Source organism: Pelodiscus sinensis, chromosome 5 (genome assembly GCF_049634645.1).
Source record: "Pelodiscus sinensis isolate JC-2024 chromosome 5, ASM4963464v1, whole genome shotgun sequence".
In the NCBI taxonomy this organism is placed as follows: Eukaryota; Metazoa; Chordata; order Testudines; family Trionychidae; genus Pelodiscus; species Pelodiscus sinensis.
This window is the reverse complement of record NC_134715.1, coordinates 116,655,735-116,681,150: the sequence shown is the minus strand read 5'-3', so window position 1 is coordinate 116,681,150 and position 25,416 is coordinate 116,655,735. Positions and strand designations below refer to the sequence as shown.

Below are 25,416 nucleotides of genomic sequence, written 5' to 3'. Positions count from 1 at the left end.
AGAAAACCTAACTTTTGAGTTTCCTGACCTGAACATCTAAAGTCTCTATATAATCATTTCATTAGTATAGCTTATTACATTTAATATGGCATGCTTTTCTTAATGAGAGTGCCAACTATTATGTTATGACTAGCAGACTTACTCAGTGTTGCCCGGTTCCTTTAAGATAGGGGGTTGATGGTGTTGGGGGTGCAGGACTCAGGGCAGGGACTTGAGGTTGTAGGGCAGGGCCGTGTTGGAGGCTGGGATTGGAGGGGTGAGGAGAGGCTCAGGGCGGGAGGTCCCATCTGACATGGACTTTCTCTCCTCCTTAACCCCTCTAGCTGTCAGGGGCCCTTATCTCTCTCTCTCTCTCCACTGAGGTCTCCTAGCCACCCTGACCGTCAGGGGCCTTTTTTTCTCCCCCGTACCCGATGCTGCAGCCAAGGGTGTTGGGGAGGGGGGGAAACGGTTTGGGGCAGGGGAACTAACTACTTGGTGTGCTCACAGGCAAGATGGCGGAACCTGAACCCTGCTGGCATATAGGGATATTAAATATTGGTTTTTTTAGTAATTGTGTAGTTGCAACAATTTTTAGCAGTTAAATGGTTACTGAAATGCTCCCATCCCCACTCCTCGGAGCTCCTTCCATTCCTGCGCTGCTGCTTCTATATCAGAGGCAGCAGCGTAGGGGTGTCGGGCAGAGCCGGTTTGAAAATCGGCATCTCAGAGTTCTGATCCACTTTCTTAGGGTGGAATAGATGCTAGCTATGATGCGTGTCTGTAAGGGCACGTCTACACAGCAGTATTATTTCGGAATAACTCATGTTATTCCGAAAACTTAGTCTGTGTCTACACTACAAGTAGTTATTTTGACATACTGTTGAAGTAATGTCAAGCTGGAGGACTTCTTACTCAGATTCCTATAACCCTCATTTTACAAGGAGTAAGGGAAGTCAGAGGAAGAATGCTCTTCAGACTTCTTGCTGTATAGACGGTGCCAAAAGCTGAAATAAGCTATTTCAAATTACGCTATTCAATTGATGTAGCTGAAGTTGCATAGCTTATTTTGGCCTTACCCCTATTGTGTAGATGTTCCCTACGAGTTCTGTATTTTAAAGCAGAACTAAGTTGTTGATAAAGTAGCATGGAAAAGGAGGAAAGGAACTCAGTCTTTGGGGCTGTTATAAGTGAATAAGGTAATGTTGGCAAATAAAATAGCTGACTGTATCTGTTGGACCTGAATTACAGTAAGGAATGCATATTTAAGTTGCCATACCATACAACTAACAATGATTGGTTTGACATGTTGTTGTTTGGATTTATTCAAAGTACATTCTCATTTTTATTTTAGAAAGAAAGAACTTACAACTTCCAAGAAAGATCGAGTGAATCACTGCCTGACAATATGTGAAAACATAGTTGCTCAGTCGCTAAGGTAATAAAAGACTTTCTGAACTCTTTATGAATGCTGGTAAAGTGGCTTAGTGTTCTTATGGTTTCTTCATTTTAATCCGTCTCTAATTCTGAATTTTGAACATACTCCTTTTTGAAACAGGACGTTGAAGGGTTGGAAAAATTTACCAGATAGAGACTCTGGAGGAACAAACCAATTATCCAAAGATTGTTATGAGACCTTGCCATAAATGAGGTCCAGAAGTAGTGCCCTGGTGAAAACTCCAGTCCTCCAGATTTCTTTAGATATTGGGAAAGTGCTGAGATTTGTACCTGGAGTTATCCTCAGATTCTGGTCTGGAGCTTAATCTTTCATATCAGCATCTGTTTGGTTTACTTATTTCAGTCTGTTCCTGTATAGGTGGAAGCAGACAGAATTTGCATCGCTTCTCTCTTCTTAGGGCCTCCTGTCCATTGCAGGAGCTACAATTTCTCCTTACTATACTCGTTTTCCCAACTTCTGTCCTTTGTCTCATTTTTTCCCACTAAGGTTGTGTCTAGACTGGCAAGTTTTTCCGCAAAATCATCTGCTTTTGCAGAAAAACTTGCCAGCTGTCTACACTGGCTGCCTGAATTTCTGGAAAAGCACTGACGATCTCATGTAAGATCGTCAGTGCTTTTCCGGAGATACTATGCTGCTCCCGTTCGGGCAAAAGTCTTTTTCCGAAAGACTTTTGCGCAAAAGGGCCAGTGTAAACAGCACAGTACTGTTTTCCGCAAAAAAGGCCCGATCGCGAAAATGGCGATCGGGGCTTTTTTCGGAAAACCGCGTCTAGATTGGCCACTGACGCTTTTCCGCAAAAGTGGCAGGATGCTTTTCCGCAAAAGCAATCTAGACGTGCTTTTCCAAAAATGCTTTTAGTGGAAAACTTTTCTGTTAAAAGCATTTTCAGAAAATCATGCCAGTGTAGACATAGCCTAAGGGTATGTCTAGACTGCATCCCTCTGTTGGCAGAGGGATGCAGATTAGACAGGTCGACATTGCAAATGAAGTGGGGATTTAAATATCCCATGCTTAATTTTCATAAAAAATGGCTGCCTTTTTGCCGACTCAGCACTTTGTCTGCAAAACGCTGCAGTCTAGAGGGGGATCTGTCGAGAAAGAAAGTCTTTTTTGACAGATCCCATATGCCTCCTGCAAGGAGGTTTACAGGATCTGTTGAGAGAGGCTTACTTTCTCGACAGATCCCCCTTTAGACTGCAGCGTTTTGCAGACCAAGTGCTGAGTCAGCAAAAATGGCGGCCATTTTTAATGCAAATTAAGCGCGGGATATTTAAATCCCCGCTTCATTTGCAATGTCGACCTGTCTAATCTGCATCCTTCAGAGAGATGCAGTCTAGACATACCCTAAACTTCTGTGTCTGTCTCAGATCTCATGGCATTCTCGAGGAGCAGTAGGAAAATTACATGGTCTTGACTGTTTCTTTGTTTCCCACAAACTGAATAGCAATATTTACTGGGGCGGGGGGAGTAAGTTATTCGGAAAATATTCTATCTTTAATTGTGGGGTTCAATCCTAGCATGATGACCCCTGATTGGGGCCTGAAGCCTCTTCGATAATGGAAGTGTTATTAATATAGTAGTATTGGAATTGGTCAGGTCTCTTGCACAGATTTGTTGCTTTGTATGGGTGAGCAAATAGTAGTGTCACTAAAATCGTATATATTAAAACTACAAAGAAAACACTGCTTCAGTTTACTTCAGTTTCTCATGTAGCGATTTTGTTTTTTAAAATGAAAGCTTCAGCTCTGAAGAAATTGTCTGAGGGCCTATACTCATCAGGCCCTTTTAAAGTGGTCTCACATTGAACTTTTATATTTGCTTTGAAAAATCTTGGCGTAAGTATATACTTTTTCACTGTTTACTCTTTTATGCTTCCCAAAGATCAGAGTAAAACTATAGTTTCATAGAATACTAAGACTGGAAGGGACCTTGAGAGATCATCAAGTCCAGTCCCCTGCTCTCCCGGTAGGACCAAACACCATTTATATCAGTGGTCACCTTTTTCAGCATGAGATCACTTTTTGAATTTAAGTGCAGTCCAGGATCCACTTCAAACCCAAATACCCTTTGGGGGACAGATGAATATCTGCTTGTCAGCTAATGCCTTTGCTACTATTGGTAAAACAATCCTAGCTATTGCTAAGCAGTTGACAATTCCCAAAGGAAATATAAGCAAAAGATATGACTCATCCATGGCTTCCTTTTATCATAAGGTCTGAGCAGCTCAGTCTTTTTAAATGTGGCACAACAGTCCTTTGAGGTGGAGAAATACTGTTGTCCCCATTTTATAAATGTGGGACTGTGACTTAACCCAGTTACACAGGCAGACTGTGGTAGAGCATGGAAAAGATCCAGGCCCTTAATCAGTGAACCTTCCTCTCACATTATTTGTCACCTTTAAAAACTGCTTGGATTCTGAATGTAACATTCTTCATTGCTATTTTATGGGATGTTGGGGAATTATTTGTTGAATTTAATGTAAAGAAAACCCTTTTAGAGTCAGAAGAATTCTGTGAAAATATCCCATTAGAAGATCAGAATTCTAGAGAAAAATAAAATGTATGCATGTTCTTAAATTTTCCAGAGGCGGTCAAATTGGAGTTTGATATGTAAAATTATGTAAACTTTTGTGCCTGGACTCAACTATTAGTTTGCCCTTCTGAGGAATAGAGAAAAAATTGTTTGACCCAGCTAATCTGTGTTGTACATTGTAGCTTCTGAGCTTGGAATGTTGTATTGCTTTAGGTTATGCTGTGAAAACAGGATGAGTGATGACCTCAATGGAAAGTAAACAGTATGATGCTATATTGACCTTTACATTTAGAATATTGGATATGGGAAATTCAATTTAATTGCAAAAGGACAACATTTGTAACAATTATTTTATTTCCAAACCATGTCAATAGGAAAAGTGGAAACTAAAAATATGGACTCCCGTCTTCAACGTCTGTCTTTACAAACAGCAACATTCACTTACTTTTCCATAGTGCACTTTAAAACATGCTAACTTTTTTTTTCCAATTTAGGAATTCTCCAGAATTTCAGAAACTGCTTGGTATTGCTATGGAACTCTTTCTTCTCTGCAGTGATGATGCAGAGTCTGATGTCAGGATGGTTGCTGATGAATGTCTCAATAAAGTTATAAAAGTAAGAATTATGTAATATATTTGATCAGGTTTGTCCTTTTTAGTACTGTCCTATAAGAAGATAAATTGATACTATTCATTCCATCATCCATTTTTTTGAGTATTAACTATTTCTCTTAATGCATTTGAGAGCACGTGTACACTTGCTAATCTTGCTTATCCACCAAATTCAACACCTTCCTTAAGGAAGAAAAATATTGCACGTGAAAGACTTTCTAATATACTGTTGGCATGGTTTCTTTATTTGTATCCTTTTTAGGCCAAAAGGTTTCTAATGATATGGGTAGTTAAGCTCTGGATTAGGCTGTGTGGAAGATTGTGTACTCCCCATCACAGAATATTTAAGAACTAACCAATTAGCCCGTCATAAAATGGGATTTTCAGGTCTTCTCTCTCTCAGCTCCCCTCTGCCTCCTGCCTCTCTCTCAGCTCCCCTCTGCCTCCTGCCTCTCTCTCAGCTCTCCTCTGCCTCCTGCCTCTCACTCTCCCTTTCTCTTCTCCTCCTCCTCCTCCTCCTCCTCCTCCTGCCTTTCTCTCCCCTCCATCTCTCCCCGCCCCCCTTCCCCTTCCCTCTCACCGTGGCGCTTGGCTGAGTAACGGGGCGGTGACGTACACGGGTGGGGCAGTGTACATCACCTCCCTCCCTTCCCCCAAACAGCCCCTTGTGCTGCTGGCTCCCCCGGTGGCCCAGCTGAGGGGCGCAGCACTCAGCTGAGTGCCACAGCGGGAGGGGAAGGGGGGCGGTGATGTCGACAGCCCTGACCCCTGGCTGTGTACGTCACCGCCCCGCCCCCTTCCCCTTCCTCCCACCATGGCGCTTGGCTGAGTGTTGCGCGCTCAGCTGGGCCGCTGCAGTGGAGAAGGGGCGGAGCAGTGATGTACACAGCCAGGAGGCAGGGAGGAGGAAGGGGGGGCATGATTTACATGGCCCCGCCCCCTGGCCATGTACATCACTGCCCCGCCCTCCTTCCTGTCCCACCGGACCCATCTGAGTAGCACGGAGCGAGGGAGCAAGCGGCCCTTTGGGGTCCAGCTGCAGCTGGTGGCTGCACCCCCCCACCCTCCTTGCCCGGTCTGCTTCCGGCCAGCTGTCCTGCCTGGCGCCCCGACCCCCTTCCCCTTCCTCTGTGATGGTTCGGTCAGTCACACGGCCCTCCGGACTCCCCACACCAGCACTGCTTCCCTCCCCCTTCCAGCCATTCCCGCCCCCCTTTCTTTTCCCTGTGTGGCGCACTGTGCCGCTCCCAGCTGAGCGGCGCTTCGGCCAGACCCACCTGAGCGGCGCTCCTGGAGGCGGGTTGCTGACGTACACGGCCGGGGGCGTGGCTGTGTACATCAGCATTACAGACGCACAGACACTAGGCTACTATATACAGTAAAACTCCATTAGTCCGGCATCCAATGCTCCGGGACTCCTGATGGTCCGGCACCATCAGGAACCTGGAAGTGCTGGGGCAGCCGGACAGGCTTCCCCCATTCAGCTGCTGCTGAAACTGACCAGGGTTGGTCTCGTAGCGCTGCCCCTCGGGGCTGCGGGATCAACCCGGCAGCACCCCAGCTGCTCTTGGGGACGCCTGGGGCAGAGCAGCTGGAGTGCTGCTGGGTTGGTCCCGCAGCGCCAAAGGACGGCCCTGCAGGACCAACCCGGCAGGACCCCAGCTGCTCTGCCCCAGGGGTCCCCGATTCAGCCGCTGCTGAAACAGATCAGCGGCTAATTCCAGGAAGCCCGGGGCAGAGCAGCTCTGCCCCGGGCTTCCTGGAATCAGCCGCTGATCTGTTTCAGCAGCGGCTGACTTGGGGACCCCTGGGGCAGAGCAGCTGGGGTCCTGCTGGGTTGGTCCCGCGGCGCCGAGGGGCGGCGCTACGAGACCAACCCTGCAGCACCCCAGCTGCTCTGCCCCAGGCGTCCCCAAGAACAGCTGGGGTGCTGCCGGGTTGATCCCGCAGACCCGAGGGGCAGCGCTATGGGACCAACCGGGCAGTACTCCAGCTGCTCTGTCCCAGGCGTCCCCAAGAGCAGCTGGAGTGCTGCTGGGTTGGTGCCGTAGCACCGCCCCTCGGTGCTACGGGACCAACCCAGCAGCACCCCAGGTGCTCTATTGCAGGCATACCGGATTCAGCTGCTGCTGAAACTGACCAGCAGCAGCTGAATCAGGGACGCCTGGGGCAGAGCCGGACTATCGTAAGGGGGGGCTATGAGGGGTCTGGGGTGGCATCCCCTCCCACCCCACTCCAGACCCCTCATAGCCCCCCCCTTCTGATAGTCCGGCATATCTGATAATCTGGCACCCCCTGGGTCCTAAAGGTGCCGGATTATCGGAAGTTTACTGTATATGATAGGTTTGGCAAATGCCTGTCAGGGACGGTCTAGGTGTACTTGGTCCTGTCTTAATGCAGAGGCCCGGACTTTGACCTGTCAAGGTCCCTTCTAGCCCTACATGTCTGATTCTGTGAAAGTGGTGAAAAAAACTGAGCTGCAAAGGGCAGAGTGTCTGCAGAGGAGAAGGTTGTAGCTTGGTCACCAAGAATAAGCTGTTCAGTGATTGCATTCTTTTACTAGTTTAAAAGTCCCAGAGGAAAGTCTTAGCAAGGACTGTAATCTAGATAGCCCCATACAGTTGGCAAACAAACTATAATTTGATGACCCTGTCAGAGTGGGGTGAATCTTGGGATTCTACCATGAGAGATTTATATACATTTAGCAAAAATGACAGTGGAGAGACTGTGTGTGGAGGGTAAGTTCACAGCTCACTTTGGATCCTTAACATAATTAAATTGGAATGTATTATTTTTGTAATTAATTATTTTTGTCATTTTTAGTTTATCATGACCCTTGTTATAATGGGTCTATAAAGAAATAATGATTTTGAAATGACTATGGATAAAACAAATTTAGAATTGGTGCTTAGTAACATGTAATCTTTAATGGCAATGCCATTAAGAATTAAGTTTTAATTTGTTTTACGCATTGTAATATCAGCCTGCTTCCATTAACTGGTATTGGATTCGATCCTGTAAACTGCCAAATGTTTTAGATTTCCAGTTGACAAAAGTTCAAATCACTGATCACTTTAGAGTAGGGCTGCAGTCCTTTCCTTCAGATATGTTTTAGTAGCAAACAACTCTCATCACTCTAAGCACTTCCTAGATAGATTAGGTTTACACGATGTGGGAACGAATAGATTGGATGGGAGTCTTCTATTTTTCCACTTCCTTTGAATAGTAGACTTGAGATTTTTCCCTCTTCTTCTCTTTCCTTCCTTCTCTCTTTTGGCAGTGGTTAAAAAGCTTTTGCAAAGAGGAGCGTCTTGCAGCTTCTAACACTTGGTGTCCCTCTCCTACCCCCCCAGTAGAAGAGCATCTGGTCAGACTGCCTAGTACTTTGAGAATCTGTTCCAGTACAAAAGTACATTGTTAATTGAAAAACACATTCTGCTTTGTACAATAAAGTCTCTGTGCATTTTTTGTTACAGGCCTTGATGGATTCCAACCTTCCTAGGTTACAGTTAGAACTCTATAAAGAGATTAAAAAGGTGAGCATAGCTCTTTCCTTTTTTCTCTTTGGACATATGTGATATTAAATAATGAAGTGTTTTGTTATTCATTGATCTTTGAAGTGATTATTTTAAAAAGTTTAAATTTCTCTTTGATATTTGATCTACTGCAACAACTATATTTATTGGTTTCTTTTTAATGTATATTTTTGTGTGTGTGGATGTTAAACATAAAAATGTCCCTTGTTAACAGCTGCTTATGTGATGTGTACCTCCTGTATATCATGGAAGATCATACTTGTATTATATATATACAAGCTAATTATTTTAGTCTGTGGTAGCTTCTGAGACAGGTGCCTGTAAAATAAGGAAGAAGAAATTAAACAAATGTTAAATGTGGGACAGTATATCGTTGGGAGACTGCTTACTGAACCTGAGAAGAGATACACGTGAAGAGAATGTATAGAGGGACCAATATTATCATTAATAATTTCTAACACATTTCTAATGGTATAATATATTTAATATAAGAGGTAAGGTAATAATACCACTCTCTGGAATAGTGTTCAGGCAAGATAGAACATCTATTTACGACTTGAGCTCTTCTTTGCGAAAGACTAAAATACCCTGTGGAACCCCATGTAAGTCTCTCGTTATTTGCCATATATGTAGGCGCTCTTGCATTATGATCATAACTGATTACAAAAATAAAACCTATTACTTCCATTAGTTTTAAGAAAAATAACTTCAGACATTCCTTCTAAGGGGTGAGAGGAGCTCAGTTTATGAAAAGATTTTAAAATATATTGAGAGGTGCTAATCTTCTACTAACCTGTGCTATTAATGACTTGTGAATATTCATCTATAAAGACAGATTATAGAGATACAGAGAGAAGGGGAAAATATTTTTAAGCTTAAATTTGAAACATTGCCATCTGTTCTTTGAGGAGACGTAGCCATATATTCCACTTAAGTGTGCATGCACTCATTGCACTGAAGCTGGAGAATTTTGATTATCAGTATCCACGTGTAGATGTATATGTGCTTGCTCACTCCTCAAGACCTTAGCCCCCATCTTCTGGTTACAAGAGATGGTGCCGATGTGATCCTCTTCAGTTCTTTCTTACCACCTGTGGCTGGAATTGGAGCTCTGTGTGTTTTCCACCTCTCATGCCTTCTGTTTTAATGACTCTTTCTAATTGTATACAGTTAACTAGAAGATTTACATGATGGTCCTCGGGTACTTAACTCAATTTTGTTTCATTGAAATCATTATTCTGTGGTGGGGCTGTGAATGAGAGGTTGAGTATGCAGAGTGCCCTGGGAAGAGGATTATCCCAGCCCCCTCTTACCACAGCAGATTGGGGTCAAGTGAAAAGCACCTCTCCATGGCTGCTGTGGCTCCAGTGGGCATAGCTATAGGAGGTGTGCATGTCCCCATCTGGGGCAGGTCCAGGTTCATCTGCCTCTTGCGCTTCCCACCCTGAGTAAGGAATGCAGCAAAATGAACTTTCCCCAACTTCTTGATGAACAGCTAGCAATGTGCTTGTATGAATCAGGGAAGGGGGAGTTCCAGTCCCCTCACTTCCCCCCAGTCCTCCCTAAAAGGCTTCTGGGCAGGTGGAAAATTTGGGCCTGGGGCAGTCCTGAAAGGGTGGGGAAAGAAGCACCTGCCACCCAGCCATCCCTTTCACCTGAGTGGTGATTCTCTCTTTTCTGTATGGTTTTGAGAAGTAGTCCCATGCTGGGCATACCCTGTTTCTCCTGCCACAATGAAATCCTTACCTTGCTTTAAGTTATTGCAAGAGGAAGCTGCATGCCAAATTTAGTGGTCCTAGTTTTATACTATTTAGTAGGAGTTCTTGTAGATTAGTAGATTAGTACCCTTAGTATAGTGTTAGTTTCATTGGGATTATCTTTAGTTAAGTATTTCTGTGGTGGTCTCTCCACCAGGGTTTAAACTAGGGATGTAATAATGTAGTCTTTTAATTGATAAGCAGAAGCTTATAGGTTTATGCTATAGACTACGTGCATTTCTCTCTTCCCTCCCTACACCTCTGCCAGTAAATTTTTTAGCAGACTAGTCAGCAGCCCAGCTCCGTCCTGGCTTGCAATGGGTTTGAGACCTATTCCTGCTGTGGCTCTACATTAGAGTGTATTAGGAGCTGGACAGGCGGCAGCCCGGCTCATTCGGGTCCAGGAGCTAAGATGCCCTCCGTCTCTCTCTCTCCCCCCCCCCCCCCCCCCCGACAAGGGCTGCTGCCACTCCATGCCGCTGCCTCTTTATCAGAGGCAACAGTGTGGGGTGGCAGGCAGATGATCTGCGCAGGGAGCTGGTTTTTAAACTGGATCCCCTCGCTGACCAGCTCCCGCCTGGCACCCCATACTGCTGCCTCTGATACAGAGGCAGCAGTGTAGAGTGGGAGGGGGCTTCTCGGGAGTGAGGCCGGTCCCACCCCTGGGGACTATAGAATAGTCACCTAACCGATAAGAATTCATGAGGTGGCTCGGCTATTCAATTAACTGATATTTAACATCCCTTGTTTAAACGTTTGTGTCCATGGTGTAGGGGGGCGATGTGCTCAGGAGAGGCCCATGTCAAATAATGGAGTTCACTTTTGCAGATTGTTTACCAAATGTACTCGGGTGACAAGGAATATTCATCTAAAGCAGCACCTGCTTGAAGCAGGCTGTGTAACTTGCTTCAGCCCCAAGGCCTTCATCAGAGTGCAGGTAATCCTTGGGTTCTAAGAGTGCTGCTGCTTTGCTCTCTGAAGCTGGTACCTCTCCGAAGAGTTGGAGGAGTTGTTCCCTGTCACTTGTACCAAGGAAAAGTTTTCATCTGGGCCAGGGTGTGTGGGGACATGTCTGTCTTCTCCAGAAAAATTGCAGATTGGTACAGAACGAATACTTGTGTGAGAAGGAATGGGTCCCATCAATCACTCCCCAGTACTATGCGGTTCTCTCTAGTCTTTTTCAGTCTGCTTGAATTTTTTTCCTATCCATGAGCAGAATTTTTTTTATATGCACCAAGAAATGTGCAAATGTGTACTACCATTAGAAACAAAAAAACTAGCTGTGGGTTCTCGGCTAATTAGCTGCGTGACGTTAGAATCTCTCCTGAGTGGCTGCACAGCTTACAGAGAATGCTAGCAGGGAGGTCAGATGATGACTCTGGTTCTAGCACTAAGATTTTGGTTGAGTTTTATACTGATGGTGTTTCTGCATTGGAGCATATCAGGTGGCAATAGACTTCCTCTGCCTCTCTCTCCTGACCTCTCCCTTGGTTCAGGAATTTGCCAAGACTGTGACCTTTATAGTCCCATTGGCTGGGTGGCCTGCTGAACCTGTGTGTCCATCTGCACTGTGCCCTGATGTTTCCCCTTTGCAGTTGGTGGAAGTGGGGCTCAGCACAAGTGATCTCCTCAGCACCAGGAATTTCTTCAGTATTCCTGTGCCCATAGGAGCACTCATGTTCCTTCTGTTTGGTATCATCAGTTACCTTGGCACCACTGCCAACTGTGGGGCCAGTATGTTTTTCAGCACCAGAAACAAAACTGTTTGCAGCAATTTCCTCTTAATTCTGGGCTACTCCCTCCCCTTTGCATCAAGTATTTCCTCTGGGTGTTCAGTGCAAAGGAACTGAATGGACTCAGGTTAGTGTCACCTCATATAGCAGGATGAGGGGGTTGGCTATGAGGTGTGAGCACTGCCTCTTTTCAAATAGTGCTAGGAAAAATTTTCTGCCTCCAGTGAGCAGATCGTATACACATCTAAGTGGAATATGTGTCTACATCACATCTTGAAGAACCCAGTTACAGTAAGTTACCATTTCATACATTGCTTGTAGGCTCCAAATACTCTTTGACAAAGGATTCAGCTTCCACTTCCAAAAATAGAACTGATTTAAACTAATGTTCCCTTTATGCTGAATGACAAGACTGAGCCTGTCTGCTTAAAGAAAATAAATATCGTACTCTCTTTATCTTGAAACTGCCCTGCCATCTTGGGCTATAAAGCAAAGCCTGAATTTATTACTCTTGCCCTGGAGCTAGTAGATGTTTGCATTTTATGTATCTTCTATTATCCTGTGGGATGCAGGAGGGGAAACAAGGAGCAAGAACCATGTATTGTTATTGTAGGCTTTCTTATCACTGAAGTTGATTTGACCAAGCCATTTACTCTTGAATATGTTTACGTCATATGATCCCTATTTTGATCATTTGCTCAATTTTTTTAAAGTTTTCCCCTGGAGTTTTATCATTTTACAACACAGGTTTATTTTCCTTTTCAACTGAGAGAACTTAAGTTTGTTTTTTTTTAATATCACTTCCTGTCTGGAAGCCATAGTACAATTTATAAGCATGAGATATTAGGGAATTGATTTTTTTTTTAAAGTTAAAATTCATATGCAGGCAATCATTTTATCCATTTTTCAAGGCTGTTTGTGATTGCTGATTGATTGGAAGTATTATTTGTTATATATCTAGAATGGTGCTTCTCGAAGCCTCCGAGCTGCAGTTTGGAGGTTTGCTGAACTTGCTCATCTGGTTCGACCTCAGAAATGCAGGTAAGCTTGTGCTGCTTAAAATCCTTTCGTTGATTCACGTTTTTGGTATGCAGAAGTGTTACTTGTCTGCCATATGTAAAAATAAAACAGAAAAAGTAAAATCAACATCTCTGGTGGTAGTGCTGCTTCATAATCCAAATTCAGCTGTTCGTTTTAATAAAGCTGTTGGCTGGGATTCAGTTGATTTGTCTATGGTTCTTTGAAAATCATAATTCAGTGGTATCACTATCTTTTTTCCCCCCAGATAATATGATTTTGATGTAATTTGAGTATCTCCACCAAGCCTTATTGTGTTTCACTGTTACATATGTTAACTGAAAAGTCTTGACAATGTAGTCACCCAAAATACTTCATGCTTGCACAGTGCTGTGCATCTGATCTCAAGGAACTTAAATGATCCCCAGTTTTCAGATGAGGAACCCAAACCACAGATTTGAAGAATTACTTTCCCAAGCTTGCCTAAGCAACACAAGGTAGAGGTTGTAAATTGGGCCCAAGTTGCGTGATTTCCTGTTTGTGTTTGTAACTATTACACCATCTTTCTTCACCTCCTTACCTTGTAATCATTTTTCTGTAGCTTGTATGATCCAAAGATCCTATTAAGGATTGGGGCCAGTAGCAATAACTGGGCCTCAGTAGGCCTATCCTAGTTGTGAGCCTACCCGTGGGAAAGTAGGTGGAATCTCTGTCACAAGATGCTGTTGGCAAAAGGTAATACTTTGGATTCTGGTGACACATCTGACGAAGTGTGTGGGATTTGAAATTAATGGACCAAAATTGGTGTGTAAGAGTTCGTCAGCAGGAGGCCACACTAATTGACTCACTGCGAGCCTCTGAAGTTCAGGGCTTTAGGCCTCACTGCAGGTCAACAATCCCAGTGCTAGAGGCCATGCCCTTGTTCAGGGGTGTGGCAACAAATCAACTGTTAAGGCAGTACTCTGCACTACAGTGTAGGGGTCCAGGCCCTGTATCAGGGCGGCATGACAAACAGTTAAGTAATACGTTTGTACGCTAATCAACAGTCTACAGAGCACAGACCCTTGGTCAGGGCAGGGTGACAAACAGTTAAACAGTGCATTTGTAGTCTGAGCAACAGTTTAAGGCTCAGGCCTGACTGCAGGAAGAGCCAGTTTGGAAGGCTGGGCCCTGCGTAAGGGCAGGTCAGGCCAGCAATCGATTAACAAGGAGTCCAAAAACAGTTGAGTAGTCCACAGAGTTCAAAGTCCAGGTCTATCTGCAGGCTGAGATGGTGTTGGGTCTACTTGCTGGCAGAGAGCTGACGCGCAGGGGCTTCTTTCCCTACAGGGGGAATCTGCCACCCAAGGAAAGGGGCTGGCGGGGAGATGTAGGCCCACCTGCTCCACTGTGTCCCAGCCCAAGGCCCTAGCAGTGGTGGCGCCACGGCCACTGGGCTGGCGGGGCTCTAAGCTATAATGCGCCATCTGGGTTGGTGGGTCAGCAGAGGTCCGAACCGCAATGCGCTGCCCAGCTGACCTCCATTTCTTCAGCTGCCTTGGCATTGGCTGTTCCTGGGCCCTGTTCCCCCTGGGGGCCTCCATGGCTTGGGGGCTGCTCCTCAGCATCAGCTGTGATGGAGGTGCTGGCAGCATGTCCACGGGCTTTGGGTCCTGCGTGGGTAAGAGTCCAGGCAGTCCAGCCTAGCAAGGGTCCTGGGGGTCCGGGTAAATCTGTGGGCTTGGGCAGTGTCTTCTGCAGCCTTGTCCAATGATCCAGGTCTGGCAGCGGCCATGGTGGTCTAGGCCAGTGCTCAGAGTCCGGCAGTAGGCCAGGTGGCCCAACCCAGTTCTCCCTCTGAGGGCAGTGTGGCAGGGCCTTCCTCCACTGTGGCTGGGGAAGAGCCTTTGCCCTGCTTGGCAGCCAAGCTCTTCTCTTTATACCTCCGGCCCCACCTTTCTGTTTGCTGTGGGTGGAGCTGGGTGGCTCTGGTACTGCTCACGAAGGGTTTTTTGTGGGAGTTTCCTCCTTTGGTTCAGTGGGGGGCCACGCTAACTCACTATATGGTACATTGGAACTTAGGCCTAATTGATGGGCAAGTTAATGAAGGGATTATACCTATCACTCCCTTTTTGGGGACTTTCACCAACATCTTTTCTACTATTGAAAGAATATTAAAAGGGGGTGCATTCCTTTTTAAAAACTCTGTATAGCTAAAGAGAAAGTGAGCAAAGGTTCTTTTTAAAATGAAAGCCTTTATTTAACAGTTTACAATCCAAATGCTTTAACTATTTTTCTTTATTTTCTGTATTACTGTACTGTATAAATACTTATTTATTTTCTGTATTAAAAAATAATGGTGTTCTTGCTATTGTACTAAGCAGGAAAGGTCTGTCCGTGTATGCCAAAAACTGAAGTTTGTTTGAAATTGTTTAAGGTTGGACAGTGACAGTTTAACATCTTTTAACACTTTGATTCTAAGTAGTCCATTGAAATTAATAGCAGGCCCCATTGTGTTTTGCTCTGCTAAAGATAATGGCCCCTACCCCAAAATTTAGTTCAGTGTTTTGTACTCTTTTAAACTCTTTCCACTTATCACCATAATGATGTTTATGCTATATTGTTGCTATATTATATCTTTGAATGTATATAGTACTGTTGTATAGCACTCAGATTTGATGGGGGGGGGGAGCATTAGAAAGAATATATCAACTGCTTATGATTAGATATGTAAAGTAGTATTGACCAAAAAAAATTCTTCTTGTGCTGTAACTAGGCCATACTTAGTGAACTTACTGCCCTGTTTAACACGGATAAGTAAACGACCTGAAGAATCAGTACAAGAGACGCTGGCTGCAGCAATACCAAAAATCATGGCAGCATTTGGCAACTTTGCAAATGACAACGAAATCAAGGTAATGCTGCTTTAAACTATTAAGAAATATTTGTATTGTACATGAGTACATAGTTAATCAACCATTAGAACCATTAATGAAATGTGATTGACTTACACTGTAACCTCTACCGATTTGAATTATTAAAGTATATGTTATTTATAATTAGGCTTGTAAAACATGTTCTTCAGTACCCTTTTGATTTCTTATAGTAACTTTTAAATCAAAATAACTTTTTGGGAGGGTAGAGGGCAAGAATTTTATTGTTTGCTTGCTTACTGACTTCTGCCTGCCTTTAACTTTCATGATTTTTATTTTTTGCAACCTTTTAGGTTTTATTGAAGGCTTTTATTGCTAATCTTAAATCCAGTTCTCCTACTATCCGTCGAACAGCAGCTGGATCAGCAGTAAGCATCTGTCAACACTCACGAAGAACACAATATTTTTATACCTGGCTACTGAATGTGCTTTTAGGTAAAATTCAGAAAACTGCTCCTACTTCATAAGGCATGAATAATATTGGGGGAAAAACAGAATTGGCCAAATAAAATCATGATAGTAATTACTATGTTATATTATAGTTTTGCTTCAGACATTTTCTTTCATGTTAAGTGTAACAAGTGTCTGCTTTATGGCAAAGGCGGGAGGGATAGCTCAGTGGTTTCAGCATTGGCCTGCTAAACCCAGGGTTGTGATTCAATCCTGGAGGGGGCTATTTAGGGATCTGGAGTAAATCTGTCAAGGATGGTAGTTGGTCCTGCCGTGAAGGCAGGGGACTGGGCTTGATGACCTCTCAAGGTCCCTTCCAGTTCTGTGAGATAGGTATGTCTCCATATATTTAATGGTTCTCAACCAGGAGTTTACATACTCTTGGGGGCAGCTAGAGATCTTATAGGAGGTACATCAACTCATTTAGATAGTTGCTGGTTTTGCTACAGACCACATAAAAAGCAGTAGTGAAGTTAGTATGAACTAAAATTTCATACAGTGACTTGTTTATACAGCTGTATACATTATGCACTGCAATGCAAGTATAGTATTCATATTCTAATCAATATATTTTATTATAGGTAAAAATGAGAAAGTAAAGTAGTTATTTAATAGTAGTATGCACTGGCACTTTTTTGTAAGTAAATAGTTTTTAAGTGTGGTGAAGCTTTGGTGTCCACAAGACAAATCAGACTCCCCAAACGAGTACAGTAGTTTGGAAAGGTTGAGGGCCGCTACTCTATGGTACACTTAATCAACATAATGAAAAAATAGGTAGGTTTAATTTTTGTCTTTTGTCAATGGGACTTTTACAGACACATAATGACATACCTCTATGGTACTCAACACTGCTTCCCAAATCAGATACATGTATCTAATGGAAAAAAAGAAAAGTTTGAGTAATATAGTAAATTACAACTCCCCATGTGTTTGAAGGACAAACAGTTTCATTAGTCTGTCACCTATGAAAATGTTTTTCTAATTCTAGTTCTATTAATGCAATAAACAAGGATTTATTGCTAAAAGAATAAGACTTGGCAAAGAAATGATGGTATTTTTCAGCTTTCATAAAAAAACAGAAAAAAACTAAAATCCAAATCAATGTTATAATTATTTCATTGTTTAGATGGACACAGCCCAGTGAGGGTGTCAGAGATTATTCTCTGATGTTGAAAGGTAAATCAAAGAAGGGAAGCATACAGTTGGAGCATTGGGAGGGGTTGTTCTAGGATCTGAAAAGGATAACAAAATGTGAGGAAACCATGGTTGTATGCAGCAGAGTTATCTTTTGGTGAGAAGGATCTTGGCTCTTTTCCCCCCAAGGGTATCTGTTTTGACTTTCTAATTGCTTCTCATTAGTGGATGCCTACATTTCCTGAAGCACCTCTCATGTTCGTTTTTCCTTCTTTAAAAGCCATCCTTGAAGGATATCGCTGGCTTTCTGTATTTGAGGAACTAAGTTTTGAGTTAGGGATATAGAAGGTTAACTGGTAGGTGCTAGACCACTTCCCTGCCCACCTCAGACTGAGCGCTCCTCCAACCCTGTGAGGCTCATTGGAGCAACTCCCATCTGTGGTGCCCTTCCCCTCCCCCCAGGTTACATGCTGGTTCTCTGGGATCATGAGTGCACATAGCACTTTCTAGATCTGTGCACTGCAGGGGTAAACTAGCATATCATCCCTTGTAGCGGTGTATTTGAGTGAAGCTCTTGAACCTCAGCACCATCAGGTACAACACCATCATGGTTGGGTAACTTGCAGTCCTGCAGCATTCGCCTTCTCTTTCATCCATGGAGTTGAGCTCCTGTCAACCAGATATCCAGAGTCAAGGACCTTTTGTAGCTTTTATAATAGATAACGTTCATGAAACACATGAAGCGGTTCAGGAGGTTATTGTTGTTACCAAGCGAGACTCCCAGGCCTGCTGGCTTTGAAATGTCTACATACTGCACTAAAGCAGGATCCGCCTCAGTCGTCTTTGCACTCATCATCCTCATCGCCAAGTGAGACTGTAGTTCAATGGGATTTCTTATATGTTGAAAATTCCTTACGTTACAAGTCTTATCAAGATCTTTTAAGGACAGTAGCTGTCTCAAAATAGTCCTGTTGAGGTGGGTGTGCAGAATTGTAATTTTCCCTTTTAAGAGCAGAGCAGGCATTGCCCTTTTAAGGTGACCATTTTGAACTCTGCATAGGATGCCGACCCTTTCAGAGCCTCTGGTGCAGGAGCCGCAAGTTTTTCTTTGAAGAGCTACATACGGCTCCCGAGCCGTGGGTTGGCCACCCCTAGCCTAGATATTCCATGTTTAATTCCTGAAGGGGCAGAGTGTTCAAGGACACGTGCAAACATTTTCCTGAATATCCGAAAGCTATCTATACAATACTCTTACTTGTTAAAGTTGAAATGATTATCCTTATATTCAAGACAGAAAGGTGTTTAACCAATCTTAGCTTCTCTCCAACATGTTTTGGATTACTTGTTCCACCAAAAACAACAAGGCATATCCGTTAACTGCCTAAATGATCTCTGCTTTCCACAAAGGGTGGACTTGGTATTTTTTGGTCCATTTGTCAGATTTTGGGAGGGTGTGGACAGTTTATATCCCAGTGTCCTAGATCTTTCCTTTCTGGGTCTGGTGCCAGAAATGATGACGGGATTGCTCTTTGAATTGGTTGCTGCCTGCTCTTTGCTGCGTTTCTCGAAGGAAGTAGCATTTTTAATAATTACTGCACCAAGGATGATGGTAGAGTTATGAATGTTGAGAGCTGACCCTCCTTACATACTTTTATATATTTGCCTCTGCATCAAAAATCATAATTAAGGTAGTAGAATTCTACTTGTCAGGCCATATAATTACAAATGTTTATAAAGATTAGGAGAATGTTCATACGTTGCTGTCTTTTTGGACATTGCTAGATTTTTTTTACATTGTCATACCAGCTGTTCATTACAATTGTGTCATGATGAAAGGCCTTTTAGTTTTGACACAAGATTCAATTCAGGATTTTTTTCCTACATATGCCAGTGTACCTACTACGGATAAGAAAATGTAACCATGTACATGGTTAATTGATGAGCCTGGGTTGATCACTTAATGTACATGGTTACACACAGGCTCTTGGTATGCATGGGGAGCTGCCTGCTGCCCTTCACTGCTGCCTCTGAAACAGAGGGATGAGGAGAGGGGCATGCTGGATCTTGTGCATGCAGGGAGCTGGTTTAATGGCCTCAATCCTGCACCAGTGGATAAACCAAGAGAAAAGTTGGTTACACACATACCCCTGAAGTGGAATGAAAATGTGAAGTGCATTTTGAAGAACCATTTCAGAACAGGGTAGTAAACCATTTTTGTTTTCCATCTCTCTTAAAAATGCTTCTGACATAGTGTTATTTTTTTAATAAGTAAAAACTGTTGATATCGTCTTGAGTTGCTGCATAGTACTTGTATTACCAATAAGATAAGTCATTTTTTTTGCAGGTCTGTTAGTACCTGTGGAAGATGAACATCCTACTCTTTTAATTCTTGGAGTACTGCTCACACTAAGGTATCTAATACCATTACTGCAGCAGCAAGTGAAGGATACCAGTCTGAAAGGCAGTTTTGGTGTAACAAGAAAAGAAACAGAGATTTCACCTTCTCCAGATCAGCTTATACAGGTGACAGTCAAATTGTAACTCATTTTAAGTATTAATTGGTTTGAGGCAATAAACATCCTTGTAATATACACTATATTCTATTTCTCATATTTGTCATCAACTATTTTATTTCTGAGTTGTGAAGGGTTTATTTTTTATTTTATTTTATTTTGTGATTGGCAAAATACATATCACTACAAAGTGCAATGGCAATATTATGAATTATTAGTAGGCACTAAGGACCATCACAAACGTACTTGACTTGCCTTTTCTAATATAGCAATATATATGCTGTTTTAAAATAAAAAACCTTACCAAAACAAAACCCCACATTACTCATAGAATTTTCTTTGTGGGAAAAGGATGAGGGAAAACAAACTTTATCTGACAGATGTTAATCACATCACTTAATGCACTACTGGAAGATTAGAACATGGCTGTGAGGGTGGTGTATGAACCTATTTAGAAAAGACTATAGCTATAAATATTTACTTTCTAAGGTTTCTTCAATTTATAGGTCTATGAGCTGACTTTGCATTACACTCAGCATCAGGACCATAACGTTGTGACTGGAGCTTTAGAACTATTACAGCAACTTTTTAGAACGCCACCACCTGATCTTCTTCATGCCCTGACCACTTCAGGGGGCATTACACAGGTCAGTGTATCCAAAGATGAGTCTATCAGCAGAAGCCGCAGTGGAAGCATATTAGAGCTTATAGGTAAGCAATATTTTTGGTGTTTTTAGCTGAGAGCAAAGCATACATTGCAGGCTTTTTAAAATCCTGAATTAGCCAAAATGATTTAAAAAAATAGCATTTAAAAACCTGTGTATGGAAACTTCGAGCTTTTTCAGAAGCAGGTGTGCAGGTTCTTTATGCACATATTGGAGATATGGGAATGTGGCTCAAAATTCTTAACATAAATATCTTAGCACAGTCTCACGTTTTGTGCTTACCTCCTTTTGTTTAACCAGAAGTTGTCAGACCACCATTCTATTTGATGACTTGATGAGAAAATTACCAATCTTTTCACCAGGCAACCGTGATGCATGGAAAGCTGATCTAATAAAAATGTACATTAACTATGAAAGCTCATTATCAGTTGTCCAGTTTACCAACAAGTAGGGCTGTCAAGCGAGTAAGAAAATTAATCACAATTAAAAAAATTAATTGCGATTAATCACACTGTAAAACAGTAATAAGAATACTATCTATTTAAATATTTTTGGATGCTTTTTACATATTCTAATATATTGATTTCAATTATAACACAATACAAAGTACATAGTGCTCACTTTGTATTTATTTTTTATTACAAAGCATTTACACTGTAAAAAAAAACAAAAAAAAAAAACCTTCAGTTCACCCCACTGAAGTATTGTAGTACAAATTCTATCATGAAAGCTGAACTTAAATTTTATATAATCAATGTATCCTTTTTTATCTCTGCCCCAGCTGTGGGTGGCCCAGGGCCAGAGGGAGGTAGACTCTGCTGTGGGCACTGCAGAGTTTGGGGGAGAGGGGAGACTCGGCCTGCAGATGGCATAGGGCTCAGGGGTGGGGGGCAGCCCCTGGGCTCTGTGTGTGTGTGTGTGTGTGTGTGTTTGTGGACCCCACCATGGGCAGTGCAGAGTTCGGAAGGGGGGGACTCAGCCCCAGAATAAGATGTGGGGGGGAGGGTTAGTCCCAGCCCCAGGAGGCAAAGAGAGGTGGCTTAGGTGAGCCCTGCGGTGGGTGGGTGTGTGTGTGTGTGTGTGTGGACAGTTTGGGCAAGCCCTCCCTCCCCAACTGTTTTATTTAAAAAAAAAAAAATATATGATCATCTGGGAGGGGAGAGGGATGTGTGTCAGGATCTTTACTTTTCTTGTTTACTTCTCCACTGGAGCTGGAACCACCGCTTCAGTTTTTTTCCCCTCCTTTCTGGCTGCTTTGTTTTTCTGTTTGCCCTTTGGTGGCGGTTTGCATTACTGCGGCTTACCGGAGATGGTCTCTGAAGCAGTTCATGTTGGTTTGCTAACCTCTGCGATTAACTCAAGTTAATTTTTTAATGTGTTAATTCTGCCCTGCATTAATCGCAGGCGTTAATGCCCACTAATTGACAGCCCTACTACCAAGATAAATTAAGCTTGTCTGTAGTTGTTTTTTAAGGTTTTGATGCTTTTGTCCGAGATGCATGTTCTTATAAATAAAATACTATCTTCACTCTTTTAAGTTCCTGAAATGAAAATCTTAATCCCTGATTGGACTTTAAAAAAAACTTTGCTTTTTATGCAGAACTCATTTTCTGCATTAGAGGAAAGAATGAACATTTCAATCTCTAATATACAAGTTTGCTGCTAGTAGGTGGTAATTCATTAGCCACACTAAAAAAAATACTGCAATGACAAATTAATTGTGCTTTTAAAAGTATACAAAACTTCAGCTGAGTTTTTTTTCTGTAGTGCGAAGAAGTGTTTGAGTACAACATTTAGAGATATTCTACCTCACAAGGATTTGAAACCTTAAGAGATTTTCTATTTAATTTTCTAATGTTTATCTAATGACCTTATGAGGCTATTAGAATTCCTGCTTAATTTCAGCAGCTTTGTTCTTTACTCTGATGTATTACTTTGTGATTTGCAGCTAGAGGGGGGTCTTCATGCAGCCCTGTTCTGTCAAGAAAACAAAAAGGTGACTATCTTCAGAATCACAATTTCTTAATCACATTCTTTTTTTTTGATTTTTCACTTTCTTGTCTTGCTAAATTTTTATCTCCATTCACTAATGCATTTCTCTTTGCAGCTGGGATTGAAGAGTATACATCTAACTATTGCCAGTTTGACATTACAACCAAATTTAGTAAAGCAGTTAAACAGAAATATTACTATTTTTTTCCTTGCTTTGCTGGCCGAATGATCCTGGCCTTCAATGATGCAGCTTTGACTTTTTAAGTAGCACTTGTTAAAGTAATCTCTGACGGGGCCAAATTACCCCTTCCTCCCCTTTAACAACAATATTTGGATGGGAATGAAACCAATAAAAGTTAATTTTCTAATTTAATTCTGTTATGCTTTTTGATCTTTTTTTCCACTAATGCATGTGTGTGGCTTGCATGTTTTAAAATGCCACTTGTGTCTAATCTAGTCATTTTGTCCTGTGATGACTAACATTGCTCACTTACGACCGTATTACCTATCTTTTTTTTATTTTTTTCTCTGTCACTGGATGTTAATGTTCAAATCTTAGTTTGAGTGCTCACCCTTAGATGTTCTGTGAACAGTTTGGCCATAATAAGGTACTTCATATTTAATCATATTTATGTAGTTTTCTGAAGAAGCTTAACAGCAGAAATGAAATCATTATAAACCCTATCCTGTCAGGATTCATTCATGCTGACTTCTGCTGTGCCGGTGCAAAATCCCTTTGGCTTGTGTGACGTTTAGCATGGAAACAGATGTCTGTGCTAGTGAATTCCAGTGTAGGATTTCCAGTGTAGAGAAGGAAGTACAATGGAGAAAAATACCTTTCCTGGGAGAAACAATTTAGAAGTAGAACGGGGATTCAACAAGCATTTGTTTCCACTACACCAGTTAGGGCCATTACAGCATCTAATTTACACTTCCAAATAGTCCCTCTACTTGGTGATTGTATATGTGAAAATCACTAAACTACAGTATTCTTGAGTATTTAAAGTGACAGGAAAACATCTTAATGAGAGAAACAGGGATTAGGGTTGCTAATTATCTAATCACATAAACCGAAATACCCCTGTGCCACTTCTTCTCTGACGCCCTGCCCCTACTCACTCCATCAGAACAGACTGGTCCCCCAGGGGTCTGCACTGGAACCGGTCCTATTCAACGTATTTGTAAATATCTGGAAAAGGGAGTAAACAGTGAAGTAGATAATTTGCAGATGATACCAAATGTATTCAGGATTGTTCACTCCAAAGCTGACCAAAGAGTTAACAAAACTGCCTGACCAAATTCAGTGTCAATAAGTGTAAAATAACGCACATTGGAAAACATAATCCAAACCATACAGCTATGGGTCTCAAACCACTCAAGAGATTTTTGGAACCATTATGCGTAGTTCTTGGAAAACATCCACTGAATGTGCAGTAGCAGTCAAAAAAGCAAACAATGAGGCAACTACATCTGCATGCAGTATTCAAGATGTGGGCATACCATATTTTTTTGTAGAAGCACTAATGTAGTCTCTGTCTTATTCTCTATCCCTCTCTTAATGATTACCAACATTGTTTGCTTTTTTGCCTCTATATAAATCCATGGTAGGACCACATCTCTCAAGAAAGATAGTCTTTAGAAAAAGTTCAGCAAAGGGCAATCAAAATGGAGTATGGAGAAGCTGCCATATGAGGAGAGATTAATAAAACAGGGACTTTTCAGGTTGGAAAAGAGGAGACTAAGTGGGGATAAGGTAGAGGTCTATAAAATCTACACACGAGTAATGAAAGTAGATACAGAAGTGTTATTTACTCTTTTTTCCAAAATACAAGAACAAGGGGTAACTAAATGAAATTCATAGGCAGCAGGTTTAAAACAAACAAAAGGAAGTACAATAGACTTCCGATAATCCGGAACCTATGGGACCTAGGTGGTGCTGGATTATCAAATATGCTGGACTATCAGGAGGTACTATAAGATGGTTATATATATATATATATATATATATATATATATATATATATATATACACACACTGTATACATTATATACTGTATATAAAGTGTTCTTAACCCTTTTTATTGTACATACTGTGTACAGTGTACTGTAATGTTTTAGTTTTTTAAGCCTTTTTTTACCCTTTCGGCTCAGTTCAGCCGCTGCCGCTGTTACCTTGTGACTCATTTTTTGCCAAAGCTCACTCACTAGGCTCTTGCTATTTTGATGCCAGACTATCAGGAGTGCCGGACTATTGGAGTTTTACTGTATTTCTTTACAAAATGCACAGTCAATCTGTGGAACTTCCTCCAGATGATGTTATGAAGGCCAGGATATTATCAGGGCTAAAAAAGAACTAGATAGGTGCATCAATGGCTATGAGCTAGAATGGGTATTTATTTATTTATTTTAACATTTTAACCCTGCCTTTCTGTTTAAAATATCCAAGGCGGCTTACAGGGTAGAGCTGGTGTCCCTGACCTGTACGTCAGGGTTGGGAATGGGCAACACAGGATGGGATCATTTGATTACCTGTTCTGTTCATTCTCTTTGGGGCATGTAGCATTCGTCGTTGGAAGAAGGGCTACTGGGCTAGATGGACCGATAGTCTGACCCAGTATGGCTGTTCTTATGTTCATCTTCCTCCCTCTGTCACTCACATGCCCCCACTTTCCTCCCCATTTTCTGAAGCCTAAAATGGGAGATCAGCCGGTGGTACAACAAGGGGCTGAGCCAGGCTCCTCCTCCTCCTTTCTCATAACAATGTCGTCCCTGTTGTTGCCCAAGGCTGCTTGAAGAGCCTCTTGGGGAGGTATCCACAGACACCTATAGGACACTGGTCAGGACCCCCTAGAATTCCATGCAGCTGCTCATGGAAGTGGTATGTTTATGACTCTGACCCAGATCGTCTGTTTGCCTCTTTTGTCTTCTGATATGCTTTCCTGAGTTCATTTATTTTCACGCAGCACTGCTAGGTGTCCCTGGCCTATCCTTTTTTCACCATGTTCTGTGTATTTTTTGGCGTAGATATTCCTCATTTAACATGTGCCCGCTTAACACTTTTTCGCGATAGCATGATTTTTTTTTTGGGAACGCTTTGGAATTACATGACCACCCCCGGAATAACAT

The 25,416-nt window shown here is 42.4% G+C and overlaps 1 protein-coding gene across 6 annotated transcripts in view; it reads left to right on the top strand.

Annotated features, from left to right (window-relative positions):
- The window catches only part of HTT (huntingtin), a 204,258-nt gene that overhangs the window by 12,332 nt on the left and 166,510 nt on the right, over positions 1-25,416 (top strand). For 4 of the 6 annotated variants that reach the window (XM_006128263.4, XM_006128261.4, XM_075930827.1 and 1 more), the window contains exons 2-10: positions 1,334-1,417; positions 4,465-4,585; positions 8,058-8,117; positions 12,569-12,648; positions 15,380-15,518; positions 15,830-15,971; positions 19,465-19,643; positions 20,140-20,344; positions 22,247-22,294. In XM_006128263.4, the coding sequence (XP_006128325.1) occupies positions 1,334-1,417; positions 4,465-4,585; positions 8,058-8,117; positions 12,569-12,648; positions 15,380-15,518; positions 15,830-15,971; positions 19,465-19,643; positions 20,140-20,344; positions 22,247-22,294 (1,058 nt within the window). The remainder of the gene's footprint in view (positions 1-1,333; positions 1,418-4,464; positions 4,586-8,057; positions 8,118-12,568; positions 12,649-15,379; positions 15,519-15,829; positions 15,972-19,464; positions 19,644-20,139; positions 20,345-22,246; positions 22,295-25,416) is intronic. The other 2 variants (XM_006128262.4, XM_075930826.1) reach the window with 1 other exon arrangement.